The following is a 15,209-nucleotide window of genomic DNA, read 5'->3' on the forward strand; positions in this document are numbered from 1 at the left end:
TTATGTCTTATTGAAGTTTGGGGGGCATTTTAAAGTTTTTAAGCTTTTGCCAGGATTCCACTGTCTTCAATAATCAAGTGAGGTGATTTTTCTGCCTTACTTGTTTCCTTGGCAAGTTTACAACTCAAGTTTTGATAGGGCTTGGGAAAAGTATGTATAGTGAAAAATGAAGGCAACACTGGTTCCTTCAGTTACACGAACAGCATGTTCTATGACCTGCCAAGCTCTTAGTGTGGTCTAATATAGAAACCTGCCTTGACTTCTATGACTACTGTACATTTGCTATTCTAAGGTAGCTAACAATAAAGGTGACAGTGCTTTTTTTTTAATTCATGTATTTTTTATTTTTATGACAAAGAAACCAAAGGAATAAAAATGAGAAAGTGAATTTTGGTTCATGATTAGCTCTTTCACTGAAAGCTCCTTCATCAATGATGTGAACAACATGAATCTTCTGTTAGACAAAAATGAGTTCTCTGGGAGATTGTATGTATGTTTAGCACTATATAAATATCTAAAATACAGACATTTTTAGATCCATTAGTTTGACTATGAGAGGCTTCCTCTTTTTTCCTTATTTTTTTCTAGCTTGATACATTAATTTGTCATAAGACTATTTTACAAGCAAGTATTGACTCCATGTTTCTCCAGAAGATGAAAGAATAGAACACGGAAAAGAGACATTGAGTTACTAAGTAAATTCAACACAATGTTCAGCCTCTGCAGTAAGAAATTAACTTTATCTTTGTGAGTTCTCACTTAATTTCACTGCATGATCCTTCTTCTAGTGAAGATGTGTCCTGGACCCTCCATTGCCCTCTTTATTCTACATTATTTTATTCTATTTTCTCTCTCCAGTTATTACTTTTAGCACAGTCTATAAACATGCTTACCTATTTTTCAAATGAGACAAACCTCCCTTGACTTTTGTCACTGGGTCTTTCCATCATTTTATAGTAAGAGTCATGGAAAACAACCGTTTGCACTTTCAGTATGAGGTTCTTTGTGTCTCATTCATTCTTTAAAACTTTGAGACTATTTCTGCCCGAAGGCCTCAGCAGAAAGATGATATTGGAAAAAGCACCGGTGTGGTCCCGAGGGCCATTTTTAGTGATGGTTATATTAATTGGCCTCATGGACACACTGAATATGCTCTTGAGGTAGCTCCAGTTTGGCTTCCTTGACGTCACATGCAATTCTTCAATTCGTCTGTTTACCTTTTTTTCACTCTGCATGCAATGTTTTCCATCATCTTACATCATGATATCCAACGTAAATGAACATACACGTTACACTGGTGTGGACAAATAAGAATGCTCAAAGATGGAGGAGACTGGACTAACTTGGCCTTGACTTCATGACTTCACCTTCATGTTTCAAGGTCAATTTTCTCAATAATCTTACAAGTTTACAGTTGATTATATGTGACCAGCATAGGTACTATCCTGAACTTTTGCCTGGTGCATTAAATTCACCATGACTAATAAAGCAAGAATATTGTTCTTATTTATTTTTGGGGGTAAATTATGGTATCTTCTATCAAGTGACTGGACACATTCTTTCATTTGTCTTCTAGCATCTCGGTCCCAAATTAGCCACTTGTTGATTTCTTGTCTGTTGTCTTCCTGACCAGCCCTGTGGTAGACCCTAGGACAAGAACTTAACTTGAATATTTTCTATTATACTTTACCGGCTTTGTCTCACAACATTTCCATAAGTAGCCTTGATAAGAATATAGTGAATATCGTAGAGTATATCCAAGAAGTCTTCACGGGTCACGGTTCTGCTGATTCGAGGATCATCACCATAATATTTCCACTCTTTCTGCAAATAACAAAAACGCCCATTGTCATAAAACTGAATGAAAAAGTCATTAGTATCTCTGCACCAAACAACTACCAAATTTACCTCTGTCATTTCAATCTCATGCCTTGTCAGCTGGCCAATGAGAGGGGCAGCCACGTGCCTGGTGATAATTCTAGCGTGAGTAGGAGTCCCACCTCGAATGATAACTTGAGGTTTGTATGTTGAAAAGCCTGTTTCATCCCGAGCCTCAAAGTAGATTGCATACTTCAGTTTACCCCCATACGCCATCAACTGAAAAAAAAAAAAAAAGAATAAAATGTGATGATTTAGGCAAACCTCCAAATGACCTGACTCCCAAATCTTGTTGTTTGGTTGCGAATTCAGAGTTATTTTTACCTTTTTTCCTTCAAATTGTTCTGGGAGTTTCCAGTAAAAAGGTTCCAAATGGAGATCTTGCCTCACTTCATCCATCTTTGCAACAATCTCTGGGTGCTGGAAAGCAATGCCTTTGGTAGTTGTGTGCTGCAGGGCCTCATCCACCAGAGGCAGGATGGTCTGCTCATCACTCAGAGTCACCTGCAAAGCATCCAATTTCAGTAGGAAGATAAATAGGAATATGAAGCATTTTTTTTAAAGCTAAGTATGGAGACAGGCCTGTATGGGTTCTTGCCCCTATTTTGATGAGATGTCACAAGAAAAAGAAATGAGACATGGTGGGTGAGGACAGAGGAAAGAAATGCTTTGAAATGATTTGCATAATAATCAACCTCAATCTCTAAAAATTGCAATATTTTTTCATTAATAAAAGTTGAAATTAAATTATAGAGAGATAAAAGGAAATTAAAGTCAAAATAAGCATAATCCCAATGGAAACAATGGATAGTTTCCTATGGCTAGTTGGAAGGCATGCAACAGGTCGTGGTTTTCAGGGCTGCGCTAAAGTCAACAACCATACTCCAGCACCTCCTTCCTCAGTATCTAGCTGCTTCCCAAGCCAGAACACCATGCCTCCCTGGCACTGTTTCCAGTTTCCACTTGCCATCTATTTCCCTATCAACAGTAACTGAACAATCTTCTAAGAAGAATTTTAGAGAAGCATTTATGCCAACTGCCTAATGGTACATAGAGCCTCTACCATTTCTGAACACACATGGGAACAAGGTTACTTAAATGTTTTGCCATTTCCTACAACCCCTCAGGGCCCGACGAAAAGATTCCTGCAGGAATGAACATTATACCATTACATGGCTCAGCGGCTTCTTACTCACCCACATACGGATCAGTCCCTTTGCTTCAGAGCACTGACTGGTAACTCCAAAGCAATAGCAGCTGCTGCAGCCAAATGGGGTTTTGGCATCAAGTCCAAATTTGCCAGGCCGGCACCTGTCACAGTGGACACCTTCCACATTCACCTGAGGAGAGAAGAAGGTCCTTTCAGGGTTCATTATAATGTTATAGAAGAAATTAACTTAAGAACAAGGAATAGCAACACGTTTCTTTTTCATTTAGTAAAATAAAATACCTGAATGAAGGGTAAGAGATTTATACTTCAAATGGTATTTATAGCTCACATCCCTGTCTGGATTTCTTGGCACTTTAAAAGGCACTTGATTCCTAAATGTACCTGTTACTAAGGGTGCTGTATACTGTTGCTGAGTTCTAGCAGTGTTTTTCTTATGACTCTGCTGTGAGCAATAAGAATTTCAAAAGCAAAAAAAAAAATGACTTCCAGCTAAGAAAAAAGTCAGAAAACTAAAACACAACATTTATGTATTTACTCTAATATTATATAATTACCATAATATAATGCATATGCAACATGCACCAAATATAACATATGACCATAATATAGTGTGTATGTGTGGAGTGTGATAATCTGCTTAGCTAGGTCCCTTTGTGCAGAGGCTATTGTTTTCTGAAATTCAAGGCTGTTCGCTTACCAGATTTCAATCAGCCATTTCCTCTGCCTTTCTTTGCATAGACTTTGTCTTGAAAAGCTATCTGTGACACTGTTTTAACCACACTTTTCCTGGGATTGATTTTTTTTCCAGGAATATATAAAAGACAAAAAAATATCCCTCTTATCCATTTTAATTGGCTGTTTTTCTACATCATTTAGCAGTATTAATGAGGACTGAAATTTGCACATAGTTAGCCACAGTTTGTTATGTCAGCCTTCATATGTGATGGGATTTTACTGAATTTCCATAGCAGTAAATATGCTAAAGTGTGCCAGGCTGCAGATTAACTGCAGGAGAAATGGTTTGTGATAAGCTTGGTTGTCAGCTGTGGTTTCTCTCTGACTGTGCCTGAAATTCCTCCCTGCCCACTCCACAGACATTTATTTACGCAAGAAGAACAGAGAAGAAAAATAACGTCACTCACTGTAGACATTATACCCTGCGTACTAACTGGAAACGGGGTTGGGTTTGGGTTGAAAGAAAGTTCTTGAAAAGTGGAGCGTATGCCAATGATCATGCATCAAGGACATCTGTGTCTGGCCGTGAATGTTTGTTTGTGTTGCTTCATGAAGCAAGAATAGCGAACAGTGAATGAAGGTAAAACTGAGCAACGGAGGAATCCACAGTGAATGAGGCTCTTCCTTGCACCCTTTCAGCCATTCATACCTTACAGGTGCACTGCCCCGTTTGATCGCTGCAGGAACATTTTCCAGTCTCTGAATCACAAGTGGTGGCATCTGTCCCTGGCAGGAAGCATTCACAGACACTGCAGTGAGGGTAGTTCCAGTGACCTCGGTTGCACTCTGAGCATCTCATACCAGAGAACTTCGGACGGCAGTTGCACTGGCCTGTGTTTTTATTGCACTGTGAATCTAAGGACCCCACTGTGCTGCAGTTACAAGCCTGTGGCAGGGAGAAAAGCAACAACTGTTGACACAACTGCAGAGGAAATATCTTAAAATTTTAATCTTAATGTTACTATTCCACTATGCACATATGAACCATGTATCTATTATATGCTTTGTAATGGTGGAGTTTAGTCCTTTGGGGCCTGTGGGTGAACATAGCATTTAAAAACTTCCTGCATGTAGGAAAATGTATGGTAATCTAGAAACCACAGTGCTATGTGATAAGAAAGAAAATGTAGGTTTTTGCTTTATTGTTTCATTTTATTCTAAGTTATTTTAGATAACATTATTCCGTGTGTCCTCCCATGTGTGTGTATGTGTGTATGTGTGCATGTGTGCTTTCAAGTGTGTATGCATGTTTCCACAGATGCATATGGAAGTAGAGGTCACCCTCAAGTGTCCTTCCTCAGGTTCTATCTACTTGGTTTTTTGAGACACTGTCTCTTACAGGAGCTTGTGGCCTCACCAATTAGGCTATCTCTGTGGGTTCTGGGGATCAAGGTTAAGGCCTCATGCTTGTGTGGCAAGCACTACATTGACTGCGCTACCCCCTCAGCCCTGATAGCAAACTAGTTTTCTCTCTCTTCATGGCTATGCAAGGAAGAGGCTGTAGGAGGAATTACCACTAAGACTCTCTTTAGACAGAGTGAGATGGCTCAGTGGGTAGAGCCCAAGGACCTGATCCTACAAGGTGACGAGAGAGAACTGACTCCAGAGAATTACTCTGACTTCCACGCTCATGCAATGGTACATGTGTGCATGTGTGTATGCATGCACACACTTAGAAAGAATCTTTAAATAGTTATTTTAAACCAGTGATATGAACTGTAGCTATTACTATATTATAAACATGGTTTCTTTCTTTCTTTCTTTCTTTCTTTCTTTCTTCCTTTCTTTCTTTCTTTCTTTCTTTCTGTTTTTTGGCTGGCTTTCAATTTCCACTTACTGAATTACACTAAGCATAACATTAAAATAAGAACAAAAGGTATACACAGACCAAACAAACAAACAAAAACAAACCCTTTTTCTATTGTATTCCTTCCTTCTGAATATAGGAGGAAATTAAAAATTTAAATATAAATATACTATTGAGAGTTGATTATGTGCCTGGAACTATATATATATGAACATTTTACACACACACACACACACACACACACACACACACACACACGAGAAAGAGGGAGAGAAGAGGAGTGAAAGAGGGAGGGAGAGTGAATTGCAACAAAAGTATATATTCTCAGGTATTTGTCCAAGTCTTCTGGGATAAGGTAGCAGAGTTAATGCTTAATGAAGACTCCAGATGACCTCACACCCACACAGAGTGGATGGAGAGGCACCCATCAGAGACTGCCATGGCTATTAATAGAACTTAGTTCCAAAAACAGACTTAGATTTAAGTATTTTCTCAACTCCTTGATCTGGTTGTTTCCTTTTAGTCTCCTTTAAACACACACAAACATTGCATTTTACAACCAGAACAATCTAGGAAAAGGCGGGACCTATGTCATGTGTTAGCTAACACTTGTATAGTAGAGCAATTAGGTATCCAGATCTATGCTTCACTTACACCTACCACTTATTAGCCATATATCCTGAGTCAGGTTAATTCACCTCTGGTTGCATCCAAGTTTCCCATCCTTAAAAAAGAAATGATACAGTGACCACCTCAAAGAGGTGCTGTGAGGAACAGACATAATGGATGACATGCATGTTCCATGGAATTAGTTTCATGTTATTATTTCACAGATAATGAAAAAGAGGCTGTAAGAGGTTTTCAAACTTGCACAGTCACAGTTAATTGGCAGGACAGGGTCTGAACATTTATGTTCTTCAGGAGGATACAGGTTAGTAAGAAAGTCCAAGAGAAAGCCAGATGCACCTTTCCCTAATTTAGAACTGGGATGTATGGATATCCAAGACTCTCCAATGGTAAAGCAAAAGATAGGTTTCCAACTCAACAGGGTACTTCGAGAGGGAGAGATGGAGCAAGAAGGGGATTTCTAACAGATGTAGTTTCTATGACACAGATAACCATGGCCATGTCTGTGATGGCTAATCTTGATTGTCAAGATTAGTAGATTATATCTTGAATCAACTAAAACCAAGATCTAGGCTCTTCCTTGAGGGATTTTCTTAGATTATTTGAATCAAGAAGACACACCTTCATCATGGCTATGCCTTCTTGCAGCCCACCTAAAAGGGCATAGACGATGGAAACCTTGTTCTTTGCCTGCTTGCCCTCACTCTTGCTGGCAACTTCACCTGTCCTGCTGCTGAGTCATTACTTTGCTGGTATTAAAAGCAGCTTTGTTGGCATTCCAAAGTAGACTGAAGATCAGCCATTCTCCAGGAATCCCCCAGGACTCCAGTGCCTGATTGGAATTGCTCAGACATCCAACCTCATGAACTGAGCAACTACAGGATTCTCTGTTTTCCTTTGTGAGACAATCATTCTTTAGACTGCCTGGACCAAATTTTGTAAGACAATCTAATAAATCCCCTTTTAATATACACGTATATTCATATTCACCCAGCTATTTCTGTTCCTTTAGAGAACCCTGATGAATACAATGACCCTCACATAACTCACTTAAAGAATAGCAGATGTAGAATGAGCTTTCAGAATCAGAATGATTTAGTAAATCATAGAAAATTTTTCTTTGCCAATTTCACTGAGTATGTGTAGACTCACTTAAATAAAATAGAAAATAATGATATGGTATGGAAACTATATCCATGGGATAGATTTTAAAAGGTTCTAAAAAGCACTGTTATTTTTAGATGACAAAAAAATACATAAAACGTCTTCTAACCAGTTTGTTGTAAACAATCAAATAACTAGCTCTTGAGGATTACTGACAGTACAAATAGACTTTGGAATGGTTCCAGATCAGGAAGTTTATTTGAGAAATTACAGTGGGAATAGAGGAGACAACTAACTGTGTGTTTAGATAGCACTCTACCCAACATCAAACTTAAATTATAATTGGATGTAATATTTGTTTAGCAACAGAAGATTTATTCGCCTCCCCTCTGCTAGTGAAGGATGGCAGGTTTGGTATTCTACTACAACGACAGCTCAGAGGATGTGTGTGCACACACCTCAGCACGGAGCAATTCTCCATGGCAAAAAGGAAAAGACTCTCTCAGTCCCAAATCACTGTTGCCTTAAATTATACTCTCCCAAGTTTTTAAACAGCAGAACGTATGCTCATAAATAATGTCTAAAAGCCACATGATTTTTATAAATCCTTCTGATAGCAAAATGTGCAGTACTCAGAAATTTAGGTTGCTTTAAACTAATAGTTCAAAGTAATAAAATTCAATTGAGACTTCAAGAAATATGATGTCCAGTGACCAGTGAAAGAATACACCCCAAATAACTTTTATAGACATTAAGCCATATCCCTGCTCGAGACATATATATATATACTATATACTGACTATAAAGAATCAGCTTTAATTTCAAGAATTTCATTAAAATTTGGTCCTATTGGAATGGAAGCTTTGCGGATAGAATGCACTCCTATGACTTTTTTTAAAAATAATTCTAAGTGACTTTAAAACACAAATAATAATAATAATAATAATGATAATGATAATAACAATCAATTAGAAATGTAGAGCACTCTTTATACTCAACAAAAACTTTCAAATTCTTGAAAAATATTTCTTTTCAAAATGTAGCACGATAGAATGTCAAACTTAATAATATGAGAAATAAAAAAAATGAGTGTCTTGTTTAGTGTTTATGCTTTCTAGTCACATATTGGAGCACGGTCTGAACTTCCTTAAACACTTATCAATACTTAAACTCTTTTTGAGGTCAGTGTATTCTAGGCCAGTATTCTCCTAATTTTAAATTTTTATGAATTCTCTGAGAATTTTGTTAAATGTATTTTGATTATGTTCACTCTTAACTCTTTCTGGTAGCTCTGCCCAGATCCATCCTCAGCTTTCAATAGCCTCCTACTATGTGTTGTTTTTTTAGATTTTTAAATAATCCATCAGCTCCAATTTGTGCTGACAATGTACTCCTGATGTGGGCCAGCCACCAGAGCATGTATGCCCTATGTATGAGGAGCTACACCTTAAATAAAACTGACTCTTCCTCCCCTAGAAGCCATCAACTGTCTATATCTCCTTAGTTGGAGGTGCAAGCTCATGAACCCCTTCCCTTTTATCATATGTAAAGATGGCTCACATCTACTCAGTCAAAAATAGTCTACTTATCTACACAGGACAATGTCATGGGGCTAAAAAGGCCACACTTTGTTGCCACATTTCAGTCTTTTTAGACTCAGGGTGGCTGATTGGAAGGACTGTCACCACCTTTTAAAAGGCCTTTATTAACGCTTTAAATCCAGTAGGTGCTGTTGACTTTCATGTTACCTGGACCTGTTACGTTTCATATACACACACCAAAATGCCCACTTATTTTTAAACACTATCTCTGTGTTTAAATAATTAAACCATAAAATCAAACAAAACAAAACAAAAAACAAAAACCAGAAAAAAAAAACAAAAAATATTTTTAGATTTTGGATAATGAAGTATACAAGTATTATTTCTGAGAAAAGAGAAAGAAAGGAGCCTGTGAGTGGAGGCAACTTCTAGGCTGTAATACTAGAGAGAAAAGTAAAACAAAGGCCCAGCAAGGAACCGAGCTGAGAGACAATGGTGCTTGTTTTGAAAATCTGAAGAAGCTAGAATTTACAGGAGCAAACACCATATGCTCAGAATGGGAGTTTTACCATGAGACATCTAGAGATAAGCAGGAGAATGATAGAAACTTTGGCTGAATTTGAATGTGCACAGGGAAGCAATGAAACTCTCTGGGGAGGGAAAGTAAAGCAATGAAGACATCTAGGATGAAACACCTCTAGACCTCACGGAAACCTTAGATTATTTAATCGTTCTGATTACAAGATGGGAGAAATTCAAAAATGAATGGGGCTATCAGAAGGGTCAGAGGGAAAGCTCACTTGCCCTAGATTTAAGGTTTTTTTTTTTAACCTTCCCTATAAAAACATAAATGCGCCGGGCGGTGGTGGCGCACGCCTTTAATCCCAGCACTCGGGAGGCAGAGACAGGCGGATCTCTGTGAGTTCGAGGCCAGCCTGGGCTACCAAGTGAGTTCCAGGAGAGGTGCAAAGCTACACAGAGAAACCCTGTCTCGAAAAACCAAAAAACAACAACAACAAAAAAACATAAATGCAAGCTTCACGAGGGTCCAAATGATCAGAGAATAAACAGTGTAAAGGAATACAAAAAAAAATATACCATGTATTTCACCTAAAGTCCCCCCAAAATACTGGCAATGAGAAATAAAGCTTGCTAGAAAAACCATGGTAATGAAAACATTGTACTATTCACACAATTATATAAGAAAACAGAAGCGTCCAAAAATCATGAACATGAGAACAACAACTTTAATAAAGGAACCATGTTAATTCAATGGGAAGGGAGTCTTTTCAACAAATGATGTTGGAAAAATTGGACAGCCATAACAAAGTGAATTTGATTATCTCAAACTAGATAAAAACTGATATTAAATATGGAATGTGAACCTAAATTTAAGAGCCAAAATTATAAAATTTTATAAAGAAATCACTGGAAAGAAATCTTTAGACTTAGGCTAGCAGATTCTTCCAAGGCAAAATATAAGAAATAGGATCCAGAAAAGAAATGATACAAAACACTTGTTCATACATATAAAAATTAGATGAAGATATAAGCAAAAAGCAAGTTATATTCTTGGTCTGTGTGTGTGTGTGAGTGTGTGTGTTTGCTCCTGTAAATTCTAAAGAATGTGCATTTAGAATACACAAAAACCTTTAATAATTATTTTTATTAATAGAAAATATTCTCAGAATGAAAGTGTGCAAAAGATTTGTAACAACTTCCTAGTAGAATATACATAGTGGCAAACAGCTAGTCAAATAAGCAAACCATTTCCTACCATTGTTTAGCACTAAAGATTGCAAAAGAAAGGAATACATAACCAACTAAATAATTAAAACTAAAATAGTCAGAATTGTCAGTATTGGCAAACATGTGGAATATTCTTAAGAGAAATTAAAATTTACGGTTTATGAATATACTACTGACTTCCACACTCATGTTTACAGCAGAGTTATTAATGAGTGTTCCAAACTGCCTATCAAATGTAAACAGATAAACATGTTACAGTGGAGTATACAATGCAATGTTATTAAGCAACTAAATAGAACGAACTTCTGATGTTTGCCGTATGATGAATAAACTTTAAAAGCATAACCCTACATGATGGAAGGTAAATCAAATTCTCTCTCCTCACGTCAAGAAAAAAGAAACAACAGAGAGTATTATCCTATTCTCATAAAGATGAAGAAATCGCTAAACTCAACACAGTAGTACCAGGAGGGGTGAAGGAGGCTGATTTCCAAGTGGCACAAGGGATGGTTAATTTATTGCAATTGTTGGTCAAGGCTCACTGCACTTTAAATAAAGGACTTTTCATCTCATTTAATTAGTGTTTGACAAAAAAACTAAACAACAGAGAACCAAACAAGCCCTGAACGCCCCCTCCCCTTCTTGAAGTTCCTCCTTTCCCTGTGATTCCTACAGGAATAAGGGTGTGTCCTCTTCTACATTGTCCAGAATAGAGCCTTGACGTCCTTGGGGCTTCTCTCTTGTTACCTCCAAATCAGTGGGTTCAGATAAGCTTAAGGTGTTTACACCTGCAGTCCACACTACAACCTCACTGAAACCACAGGGTCCTGACCTGTGGCATCTTTCATGAATATTTCTATAGCACTCTTGTGGGTGATTCTTCACTGCTGATGCTAAGAGCGAGTCTTGTTTTGACATTTTCTGTGGTCTATCCGTAGGGGAAGAGAGGATTTTTCAGACTAATGGTAGTTAATGTGACTCCTCAGATTCCTTTTAATCACCTCTTGAAAATTAAAACCAAGTTAATTTGGCACAGTTTTAACAGGATATTGGCAAATTAACTTTTCAGTCCCTTTTATTTCACAGATGAATTTTCTTATGTCTAAGAATGGAATAGTTATTTGGAGTTTTATTATAGATTTATTTTTCCTTCCCCTCTATTTTGTAGGCATCATGAGCTCAACTAATAAATGTCTCTGCCACGGTAAAGTGGAAAATAATGGCCAGTGTCTTTGAGACCATCCTTGATAATTCTATGTTATTTTGTGATGTGTGATACTGGGTTGAAATGTACAGTTACAGACCTCGACTGAATGAAAACTCTATAAGAAAATGATCGGATGACAACAGCGATCCACTTACCTTACAGCCGGTGACAATGCTGTGGCCCCACGTGTTGGGAACACACTCAGAACATCTTTCTCCAATGGTATTGGGAGGGCAAATGCATTGGCCAGTTTTTGGGTCACAGTTGTTGCCCAGATGAGAACAGTCACAAGCTTCACATGGGAAAGAGAGAAAGCAAGGATGAGTCAAAGAAAGGTAAAATTTGATATAACATTTTTAATTCTTAATGCCTTGATTTGTTCTTTCCATTTTTTGATACTATGTTGAAGGATCCTTGTTGAGGAGAGGATGTACATACTTCGTTATTTATACCATAGTACAGTATATTTCACAAAAGTGTGTCAATAAATGTTGCATTTCATTTAGTAATTTCAAATTTTTTAGTTTTTCTATTAAATTTCAAGGAGAGGACATCTGTTACCAAGTTCTTAACTACTTATTTTCTATCCAAATACTATAAAGTCTAATATTTTTGTTCATGTATTTATTTTATTTATTGATTTTTATAAGCCGGTTGTTCCTTAATGAGAAAACTGAGGGGCTGCAGTCTCTCTGGGGCAGTGGGTTCTTGTATGTTGAGGTCTAGGGAGCTTGGGGTTCTTTAGAGCAGAAAAAGGCACTTTGAGGTGGAAGATCCATCTATGGTCTGTTCCACAGCATCCTCAAAGTTGTAAATCCCAAAGGAACTTGGTATGTTGTCTTTTTTGTCAGGAGCTCCCTAACTCCCTGCAGATCCTGTCAGCAAATGACTTTCTTGTTCAGTGTCTTGGCTCACTAGAGGCTTGTAGGTCATCAGCTCCTTATTCTAGACCCTGAGGAACTACAAAGAGAAAGGGAGGCTATGTTCATCAGGCTGTTTACTGCTGAGTAGGGGTGGAGTCAGGTTTCTACAGTCTAAAGGGGATTTAGGTCATATTTATTTCATGTATGTATTTCAAGCTTATGAATACTTTTCTTTGCTGTAAAAGGTAACTTTTTTCTTTCTAATAATGACTTTGATTTTCAATAAAACCAACAACCCCAACATTTTAAATCCAGTATATCATGCATATAATTACAAATAACAGTATATCTCAGTTTTATGTATATTAAAAAATAATTCCATTATAAAACTTTCAAAGTAGAGTTATTTCTAATTTCCTTATGATTGGATTTAGTACTTTAATTTCAAAAGTTTTTTCCTCACTATAAATGAATTATAAAAGTATGAATTTCCTACTTATTGTATGTTCTCAAAGAATGTAAGAATTGGGTTTCAGAAGACCTTCAAAGCCAACCATGAGAAGTGATGCATGCCGCTTAGTGTGTAGACTTGATCCAACTGGTAAGAATACAGTTAACCACAGCATTTGATTTAAAAAAAAAATTACTGCAAGAAAATAAATACCAAATACTTGAATTCAAATTGAAGATCAATGTTGTAGGAAAGCTTTTAGTTGGTTAGCTGATGGTTAAATCATTTTAATTGAGTCTATTTAGGTATTTGATTAAATTAAATTTTAAGGGGTCATAATTATCATTACTCAAAGTGTTTCATATCAGCTGTGAATGTTTAGAACCATGCCTGACATAGAGTAAGTACCAAATAAATGCCAGTAGTTATTGTCTTTGCTATTGTTATTGTTTTTGCTAATGCTGTGATGATAGATTTATTTATGCATGACATTCATTAAGAAGAAAAATAGCATTGTGTTTAAATTTATGTACTAAGAAACATGTTGGGACAGTTTGAATCATTATTTGGAAATAGAAATTCTCTACATAGAATTTCAGTGTAGTCATAAGACAGGAAAACTTGAGCAATGAATTATTTTTCCCTCTCAAAGCACAAAGTGTACTACAACTAAAACTATTAATAAAGATTATGGTGAAAACCGCACAATACTGATAGTCAGCCATTACTCTAAAGCCATTATTAACACAGGGAATTCCAACAAATCCTCATGACATAGATACTATTGATAACCTAAGGTAAAAGATGAGTTTTTCAGAAAGAAATCATAGTCAAATCACACATTCAAGGTCATAAAACTAGTTATTGATGGAGCCACTAGATACATATAGGCTATTTGGTGTGAGAAATACTCTTCTCTTGAATTTTTATGAAATAATTAATTAATTCCTAACTCAGTCCAATTTTTCCCTCTCTCCCTCTTCTCTTCCTATTCCCTCCCCCAACCTTCCCTCTCCCCCCACTTCATCCACTCCTTCTCCTTTCTCTTCAGAAAAGGGCAGGCCTCCCATGTGTATCAGCCAACCACAGCATATGAAGTTGCAATAAGACTAGGCACCCCCTCTCCTATTAAGGCTGAATGAGGCAACTCAGTAGGAGGAAAGGGTCCCTGAAACAGGTAACAGAATCAGAGACAGCTCCTGTTCCCACTGTTAGGAGCCCCACAAGAAGACCAAACTATACAACTATAACATTTGTGCAGAGGGCCTACCAACTTTTGCTAGTAGAATGCATTGAATATACAATAGACCCTGAGTTAGACAGTTTTTTTTTTTTTGTCAATTTGACACAAGGTAAAACTATTTGGGAAGAGAGAATCTCAACTGAGAAAATGCCTCCAAAAGACTGTGGGGAATTTTCTTGATTGATGATTGATGAGGGTGGGCCCATCTAACCTTGGATGTTGTCATCCCTAGTCTGGTGGTCCTCAGTTGTATAGGACAGCAGGCTGAGCAGGCCAGGGGGATCAAACCACTAAGCAACACTTCTCCATGGCCTGTGCATCAGCTCCTGTCTCCTGATTCCTCCCAACTTCTCTTAGTCATGGGGTGAGACGTAAGTATTGTAAGATGAAATAAACCTTTTTTTCTACAAGTTGCTTTTGGTCATGATGCTTTATCACAGCAACAGAATCCCTAGCTTATATAGCTCTGCATTAATTCATATCATGTTAAAATATTAATGAGAATTGCACTTAAAGATCAGAATATTTTTAAGTGGTTCTTTATAATTTTTAGTACTTACAGATATTAGCTTAGAGATCACACAGGTCTTAGGAGATCTCTATCACATCACAAATGCCTCAAAATGACTTTCTGATGAAAACCATAGGCTTATAATTCAGGATGTGCTCTGAAAGATACTGGTACCTTAAATACTTTAAAATATTATTTTGATTCTTACATAAATTTGCTACACTAGTCAAAGATGACATTTTAAAATCTTGCCATGGTGCTGAAAGTACAATACAGAGGTAATAGCTGTCGGTCAGCAAACTTAGTAAACAAAAGCACAACT

The 15,209-nt window shown here is 37.1% G+C and overlaps 1 protein-coding gene across 1 annotated transcript in view; it reads right to left on the reverse strand.

The window, feature by feature from the left end:
- The window catches only part of Lama2 (laminin subunit alpha 2), a 571,484-nt gene that overhangs the window by 192,146 nt on the left and 364,129 nt on the right, over nucleotides 1-15,209 (reverse strand). The window contains exons 22-27 of the mRNA XM_052751249.1: nucleotides 11,975-12,111; nucleotides 4,434-4,670; nucleotides 3,075-3,218; nucleotides 2,203-2,382; nucleotides 1,909-2,097; nucleotides 1,691-1,824 (exon numbers count right to left, since the gene is read on the reverse strand). Of these exons, the coding sequence (XP_052607209.1) occupies nucleotides 1,691-1,824; nucleotides 1,909-2,097; nucleotides 2,203-2,382; nucleotides 3,075-3,218; nucleotides 4,434-4,670; nucleotides 11,975-12,111 (1,021 nt within the window). The remainder of the gene's footprint in view (nucleotides 1-1,690; nucleotides 1,825-1,908; nucleotides 2,098-2,202; nucleotides 2,383-3,074; nucleotides 3,219-4,433; nucleotides 4,671-11,974; nucleotides 12,112-15,209) is intronic.

The sequence above is a fragment of the Peromyscus californicus genome, unplaced genomic scaffold (genome assembly GCF_007827085.1).
Source record: "Peromyscus californicus insignis strain IS unplaced genomic scaffold, ASM782708v3 Scaffold_22__1_contigs__length_63687245, whole genome shotgun sequence".
In the NCBI taxonomy this organism is placed as follows: domain Eukaryota; kingdom Metazoa; phylum Chordata; class Mammalia; order Rodentia; family Cricetidae; genus Peromyscus; species Peromyscus californicus.